The sequence below is a fragment of the Herpailurus yagouaroundi genome, unplaced genomic scaffold, assembly GCF_014898765.1.
Source record: "Herpailurus yagouaroundi ecotype Mexico unplaced genomic scaffold, PumYag 67793, whole genome shotgun sequence".
NCBI classification, from domain to species: Eukaryota; Metazoa; Chordata; class Mammalia; order Carnivora; family Felidae; genus Herpailurus; species Herpailurus yagouaroundi.
In genome coordinates, this window is record NW_024420586.1 from 587268 (window position 1) to 595710 (window position 8443).

General features: G+C 47.2%; 1 protein-coding gene across 2 annotated transcripts in view; it reads left to right on the plus strand.

Annotated features, from left to right (window-relative positions):
• Positions 1-8041: 8041 nt before the first annotated feature.
• The window catches only part of SMS (spermine synthase), a 54746-nt gene continuing 54344 nt past the window's right edge, over positions 8042-8443 (plus strand). For both annotated transcript variants that reach the window (XM_040468920.1, XM_040468921.1), the window contains exon 1: positions 8042-8438. In XM_040468920.1, coding sequence (XP_040324854.1) covers positions 8057-8438 — 382 coding nt within the window. In that variant the 5' untranslated portion in view covers positions 8042-8056. The remainder of the gene's footprint in view (positions 8439-8443) is intronic.

Below are 8443 nucleotides of genomic sequence, written 5' to 3' on the forward strand. Positions count from 1 at the left end.
TTCAAGCCCCACATCAGGCTCTGTGCTGACAGTACAGAGGCTGCTTGGGATTCCTTCTCTCTCCCTTTCTCTCTGCCCTTCCCTGCCTCTCTGTCAAACTAAAAAAAAAAACCCAAAAAAAAAAAAAAAAAAAGAAAAAGAAATTCTCTTTATTTTACAGTCAGACTGACCCACATTCCAAACCTCACTCTGCCACAGACTGGCATGTGGCCTTGAGCAGGTCACATGGCCCCAGTGTCTATGTCTTTAAACGGGGAATAAATTTTGCTGGATTGGAAGGATTAGAAATGACATACTTTACAAATACTTTGGCCCATAGTGGACAGTATTCAATAGTGGAAGTTGGACATAAGAGCAATATAATTTAAAGAAAAGAGCCCTGAATTGGAAACTGGGGTACCAGCATCCAGGTCCCTGGTCCCTGGTTCACTAACAAGCACCTGACCATGGCTGGTCCTTCAAATTTATTGGATTTTAGTCCAAATAAGGAAGGAATGTTGGTTGGAGAGAAACAGAGGTCAAGTACAAGAGCTGACTGCCACGCTGTGGGAACACAGCTGAGCAAGTGAGTGGGCTGTGGCTGACATTGATCTGAGCCTTGAATGATCACGTGTGGGCCTTTCCACTGGTCATAGGAGGTGTTTCAGGTAAGGACAAAGACCCAGGGGACCGGTAGGTAAAAGGGCAAAGCGTTGCCATGCGGCAAAATGGCAGCTCCACTCCAATCCCAGTGCAATCAGCTTCGGGGACTACCTCTGAGTGTTGAGCTGTATCAAATACATTTTAAGATAAATGGACCCTTTGCAGTCTTTGGAAATCTTTTAGCCCTGCCGTAAAGAAATGGCAACTGAAATGGGAGTTGCTCTGTAAGCACCCATGTACTCACCATGTGGACTGGGGCAAAGGAAACTACCAGTTAGACATTAGTCTTAACTCATTAGTAATTCGTAATTAATCCTTCTATGGGGCTTTTTACACACTAGGCACTGATCTAAGTGCTGTACCTCCATTAATTCACTTGATCCTCAGGACAATTGTGTGAAAGAGGGATACTCCCTTCACAGATGAAGAAACAGACACGGAGAGATGAGATCATTTGCCAAAGGTCACCGGCCAGCAAATGGAAGAATCAAGATTAGGATCCAGGCTGGCTGACAAAACCCCTGATTCTAATCATTCTATGAACTATCTCTAGAGACTGAGGAAGTAAGGAATCATTCTTACAGAAAAATACACATTTAACTAGCACTGAGAGTTGAGAATTTAGCCGCATCTTCAAGTACAGCTGTACTTAAATGCTGCATTCAGACAAAAAGCCAGGCATTACTTTTGGACCCAACTACATTCCATTATTTTCTTTGGTAACACTTTTAATTATGTCATTATTTGGGCATAGGCGCTTAGGTAATGCATTGCAATAAATAAGTCTTCCCTCCCCCTAATGTGTCATTCTTTGCTGGAAGTGAGAGGAGAGGAGGAAATGGAGTGGGTTGGACAGCATTTCATGTAGGGGCTTTGTGTCAATTGGAAGTTCTCTTAAAAGGCCCGGGGTGCCAGTGTGTTAAGCTTCTGACTCTTGATATCTGCTCAGGTTGTGATCTTGTGGTTGTGGGATCCCCACGTCGGGCTCCGTGCTGAGCATGGAGCCAGCTTGGGATTCTCTCTCTTCCTCTCTCTGTCCCTCCCTCGCTCATGCGCACTCTCACTCAAATTAAATAAGTAAACGTTTTTGAAAAAGGCTGGCCTGGTGTATCTTCTCGGGTTGTGTGACAGAGACTCAGGTTGTCAGTTTTCCTTCTAAGTCAGACTTTGTCAAGCTGGGGGAATACTCTGGGGGTGTTCAGACACATCTCAGGGCACTGTGAGTCTGCAGGGGTAAACACAGCGGCTGCAGGGTAATAGCAGGAACTGACTCTCCATGTCTTTGTGTCTTGCATGCTAGGTCTAAAAGGGTCAGCAGGGACAAAAATGAGGATTATGACTGTCTTGAGGAAAACCTGTTTTGTTATTTACTTGTCTTAAATAATTATCCAGAGTTCTACCAACAAACTTCTCAGGGCTTCTGAATAGGCTGTGGACTGCCTGGCACTCTGGGGGGTGGGACTTTGGGTCAAACGATGAGGAACAGAGTGGGGAAATCGCACGGGCTGCCTGTCATCCTCATCTCCCTCCCCAACCTCTGAACCCAGAGAACCTGCTCTTTGCTTGGGGTCCTTTGGGGTGTCAAGCATAATGTTCTAGTACTCAGTTTATTTCAAAGACACAGATATTGAAGGCCTACTGTGTGCCAGGCAACATGCCAAGCACTGGTGAAAAGAGGTGTCCTGAAGGAGCATGGTGCTGAGAGTAAGGTGTGCCTTAATAATGATATCAACATCTTCATCACTGTCTCTACCTACCATTTACTGAATGCTTGTCACATGTCAGATGTTACCCTCTGTGCTTGTCATGTATTTACTCAGTTAATTTTCACAACAGCTCTATGAAGTGGGTACTATTATTAGCTCCATTTTACATTTTACAGAGTTGGGGAAGCAGGCCTAGAGAACTTGATGAACCTGTTCACTGTCACATAGCTAGTAAGAGGTGGGTTAGAAATTCACCCCAGGAATTGTTTGCTGGAGATAGGCAGTAGCTCCAGAGAGGAGGGAGGCAGGACACCCTCTCCAATTTCATACACACCCCGATGGGGAGGGGCACCTGCTGGTGGGAGGCAGGTGGACTCATACATCTTGGCTTTCCGGAGCTGTAAGAAAGTGCAGACATGTTGAGACACAGGCAGGGTTATCAGAGGTGGTACCATGAAGGGGTGAACAGCCGGACTAGAGAGCCACCTGTCTGGCTTCTAGTCTTGGCTTCACCATTTTCTAGCCATCGAACTTCCTTGTACCTCGGTTAACCTGTTTGTAGAATAGGGATAATTACACCTGCTCCTTAGGGCTATTGTTATGGATTAAGAAAGCATTTGAGACTGAAGAATGCTCTTCTCTGGGAAAACCACAACCATGAGGCTAGTTTCCCAGCAGCCTTCAATTTTGCTCATTTTTGTGAATATCTCACTTCAACTCCATCCCATCTGCCATTTGCTTGAAATTTGCTTGAGGTAATGAAGTTCACTTAAAAATTTCTATATAGCAGGGCTGCTTGGCTGGCTCAGTCAGAAAAGTTAGTGACTCTTGATCTCAGGATCATGAATTCAAGCCCCATGTTGGGCATGAAACCTACTTAAAACAAACAAACAAACAAAAAAAAAACTTAGGGTCACCTGGGTGGTTCAGTCGGTTAAACTTCTGACTTCGGTTTGGGTCATGATCTCATGGTTCCTGAGTTCGAGCCCCACATTGGGCTGTCTGCTCTCAACACACAGCCTGCTTGGGATCCTCTGTCCCCCTCTCTCTCTGCCCCTTCCCTACTCGCAGGCTCTTTCTCCCTCTCAAAAATAAGTAAACATTAAAAAAAAACTTAAAAAAATTTCCATATAGCTTTACTTTACAAACTTGGTTTAGCTACAAGTCTTTTTTTCTATTTTTCAATTGAGATAAAATTTATATAACCGAATTAGCTATTTTACAGTGAAAAACTCACTGGCACTTAGTGCAGGTACAATGTTGGGCAACAACCAGCTGTATCTAATTCCAAGACACAAGACATTGTCATCACCCCCAAAGAAACCCCGTACCCATTGTCCCCTCCCCCCACAACCATTAACCTCATTTCTATCTCTATGGAGTTGCTTGTCCTGGACATTTCAAGTGGTATCATACACTATTTGTCCTTTTGTCTGGCATCTTGCACTTAACATGATGTTTTTGAAGTTCATCTATGTTGTAGCTTATGTCAGTCCTTCATTCCTTTCTATGACTGAATGATATTTTGTTTATCTCTGCTCATTTATCACTGGGAATTTGGTTGTTTCTACCTTTTGGCAACTGTAAATACAATTGTGTACAAATTTTTGTTTGAACACTTGTTTTTTATTTGTTTGGGTACGTACCCAAGAGTGGAATTGCTGGATCGTATGGTAACTGTACGTTTAAGTTTTTAAGGACTCGCCAAACTGTTTTACAGAGTGGCCACACCATTTCACATTTCCACCTGCAATTTCTCCATGGCCTTGCTGACGCCTGTTACTTTCTGGCTTTCATAATGTATTTATTTATATCAGAACTATCCTTGTGGGTGTGTAGCTGTATGTATTGTGGTTCACACTGCTTTTTGGTTTTGCAGTGGCACACTCAGTTTTGTGTTGGAATCTGCTGGGTTTTTCTTTAGCAATCCCCATGTTTGGGTGGCACCTCTGTCAGGTTCCGGGCAGCAGCCGGTTTTAACCTCATCCTGAGGTGATGCCAGTATGCAGGCAAAGTTGAGAATCGCTCTGTCAAAGATTCCAAGCCAGTCTCAGTTGCATACTTTTTAATCAGAAATTCACATCACGTTTAACTTACTGGGCCAGGCCCACATTTATCTGAAAAATGGTGGGGGAGTGATACGGCTTTCTGACAGCCATTTCAACCCTAAGAGCTAAGGCCAGAGTTTTGTTTTGTTTTTTTAAGAGAGGAAGTGATTTCACCACAGCTGCACACAGGGGGCAGGGAGGCAGAGTGTCTCCATGGGTCCCAAGTGAACTGCTGAAAACAGAAAAAATAAAACAGTTAAACAAAAGGCTAGTGGCTTTGATGGCAGGTGCAGCTGCTAAGGGCTGCTGGTCCCCACCCCACCCCGCCCCCCACCTCCCTTCACAAGGAAGGCTCGGTGGCCTCTGGGTTCTTATAGCCTGGGAGGTTTCCAGTTAGCACTCTGTTTCTCTGCCACAGTCACCACCTTCCCCTCTTCACTGGAGAGCCTTTTTCCATTTTCTTTTTTAACTTTTTTTTTCCACAGAGAAAGAGAGAGAGAGAGAGAGACAGTGTGTGTGTGCAAGAGTAGGGGAGGGGGCAAAGGGAGAGAGGAGGGAGTCCCAGGCAGGCTCCACCCCATGCTCAGCATGCTCAGCATGGAGCCTGACAGGGGGCTTGATCCCATGACCCTGGGATCATGACCTGAGCCAAAATCAAGAGTTGGACACTCAACCGACTGAGCCACCCAGGCACCCGGAGTCTTTTTCTATTTTTGACTTCCTTTTTCCCTCTAGGTAGTTACTGTTGCTGAGAAGTGTGACTCCGAGTTTATAAAAGCTCTGCTGCAGACGTCCAAGTTGGCCTGACTACGAAGAAGCAGGTGGACTCATGTGAAGGTGAGTTTTGGGTAAGAGTAATACCTAACACAAGTAGCGTTTTGTTAAGAGGATCACCTACGCATTTTTCACTCTAAGTACAGACTTCATTCATGTTATTGTCACTATTGTTACTACCCTCCAGCCATCTCCCACCGACAGGAACACACCTGGAGCGGAACAAGCAGTTCTCCTCTCCTGGCAGCGACGGACAGCGTGCATCACGGGGAGCCCGTCGGACAGGACCCCGCGTAGGACTGGGCCTGTGGGAGGGGCTTTAGGGGAGTGTTTAAGGAAGCCAGGTGATCTCTGGATTGGATGCTGGCTGGAAGTGAGGGATTTCCACGGTAGGGGGTCTTCATGCATCTTCCCGAGAGGCAGGGAAGACCAGAGAAAGGCTGTGATGGGTAAAGGAGCAGCAGTCACTCCTATTGGCCAGGATTCGGGGATGTGTGGAGACTGTTGTGGTTTGGACAAGGTTCACTTGTTCTCCGTGTTCGGACAGGATTACAGAGTGGTCTTGTTTTTGTCTTGTCCCATCCTGGTCACAGAGCAGCCTTGTCTGATGTTGGTGTTCTTAGGAATTATTTATGTTCATCGGAAGATGGCCCGGGCCAGTTCCCATATGGCAGGGGCTGCTTTTCTGTGTCAGACTTCACTTTCAGCCAAGAGCAGACAAGGTCAGGCCAGAGGATATGAATCCCTGATATCCACATTTTCACCATCGCCAAGATTTTGATTAGGAGGTTGTTTCAACAGTGCAGGCAGTGGGGGGCTTGGGTGGCTTAGTCGGTTAAGCATCTGACTCTTGATTTCAGCTCAGGTCATGGTCTCATGGTTGGCGAGTTGGAGCTCTGTGAATTTGTGGGGCTCTGCGCTGGTGGCTTGGAGCCTGCTTGGGATTCTCTCTTACCCTAGCTCTCTGCCCCTCCCCCACTCGTGTATGTGCGAAGTCTGTCTCTCCCTCAAAAATGAATAAATAAACATTAAAAAAAAGGGTGCAGACAGTAGTTTGGTAAATTTCTCCTGCTTTTCTGTTGCAGGATAAGTTGCTGAATTATCTGGTGTGACAAAAGCTGCACAGGATACACTGGTCAATTGTAACACAAACAATTCCCACAAACAAAATGATTATTCATCCTGTAACAGGATTTATCCTGGCCTCCAAGCCAGGGGCCTAGCTTATAAAACCCAGACAATGAGAACACATTCCAGAATCCAAATAGGTACTCACAGCCCAGTTGGAGACGTTTAAAGAGGCCTCAAGACCTTGGTTCCTGTTCATGACCTACCTTTAATAATCTTGCCAGGATTCTGTCATTGGTAGGTAATACACTACATTGTGAGCATCTTTACAATAACTCCTAAAATTACCTCAACAAGACGGCTCCATTTCAAGGCCCATTTATCTCTGATGTTGCGCTAACGTCGCCAAGCATTGTTGTTAAACTCCACGTTTGTTACAGCTATCCTATGAGCTAATGGCAAAGCAACTCAAGGAATTTCATTTCTATTTCACACCTTGCACAAGCAAGGTGAGGCACTTACACTGGCCACTGCTGCCTACACCACAGGACACAAGCTGCTGAGCAGGACTGGCTACATAATTTGCAGGCTCAGTGCCAAAGGAAAACACGGGGCCCCTTGTTCAAAATTACTAAGAATTTCAAGAAAGTGAGAGCAGAGAAACCAAGTGCAGGGCCCTTCTGAGCATGAGGCCCTGTGCCAACGCATAGGTTACATGCCCTAGAGGCCCACCCTGCCACTGACTGGCAAGCGGCCCACTTGAGACCTTTGGAGTCCTACTGTTCCTGCAGTGTGACAAGGGACAACTGTATCCCCCTGACCTGACTCCAGAGGAGTGGCAAGAACTGGAGAATATCCCAGGATGAAAGCAGGAACTGCAGACTAAGCTGTAGAGACTGAAGGGTGAGACAACAGAATAGCTCGTGAAATTGAGAACCTGGGATCCCAGAAGAAAGGAAAACACGCAGAGCAGCAAACAGGTGGCTGTGGGTGGGAAAAGGTAAATGCAAGTGGTAAAAAGGAAATCTAGTTCTTAATGGGATAGTTTGTAAAGATCACTTATGAAGACACTGCCCAGTTCCTTGTAGAAAGGTGAAGGACTCAGGAAAATAGCCACTAGGGACTGCTTGCAGGAGAGGGGAGTTTAATACCTAGGTTCTTCCTGCTTTTACGGGGGTACATGAGTTCACTGATTTAAACTTTGTCCTGCTTTTACAGCAATTCCTGTGGAGCTTCCGGACGACCAGAGACTCACAGAAGACTGATGGGATGATGGAGTCATCTGCCTAGTAATACTGTCAGTGGAATAAAGGAGGGTTTCAGTGCGCAGAAATTGATGTTCTCTCCTTTGCCACATCGTGTTGAACACCAGCCATAAGCCCCAACTCAAAGACAAGCCCACAACGGAAAGGTTCACTGCCTCGAACAGAGGCATCCGAAATGGTGGAGCAACTCTGAAATCTGTAATTAAATCAACATTAACAGCCTTATCCTCCGACTTGCTTCTCCACCATTCCCATTTTTCATGCAAACGCAGGTAACTTAAATACCCAAGAGATTTCTCTTTGGTTCTGAAATGCAAACCGACCCTTGCTAATAATAATGGCAATAATTCTAATGGGTTTAACTGTAATATTCGAAGAGTTAAGGAAAAAGCGGCAGTACTTTTAGACTACAGGGTGGATACTAGCGCTTGATTTTCTGGACTTGGCCAGGAAATAAGAGGGGCCCTGGCTTGGGGGATGGTCTGGGGGAAGTGTAGGGGGTGGGCCCCCCGGAAGTCGTGCTGCGCTGTTCAAACCTAAGGTGACCTAACGGATGGCGGGAGCGCCCGCCCGATCTTCGGCGCGGGAGCGGCCATTGGTGACGCACGCCGGGGAGCACGGCGCCCACGTTTCCACCATTTCATTAGCGAGGCCCCACACCCTGCGCTCTAAGTTCGGGGCTGCGGGCGTCCTCGCTTCCTCCCTCCCGGAGGCGGGCCCGACCCCGCCCCCGCGCCCCGGATCGCTCCCGGCGGTCCCTCCCACCTCCTACCCTCGGCCTCTCGGGCGCGGCGCACTCCCCGCCGGCCGCAGCCTGACACGCCGCACGGCCCCCCAGTCTCCCGTGGCCGCCTCCCCCAGGCATGGCACAGGGCCTCGCCTCACTATGGCAGCAGCACGGCACAGCACGCTCGACTTCATGCTCGGCGCCAAAGGTGAG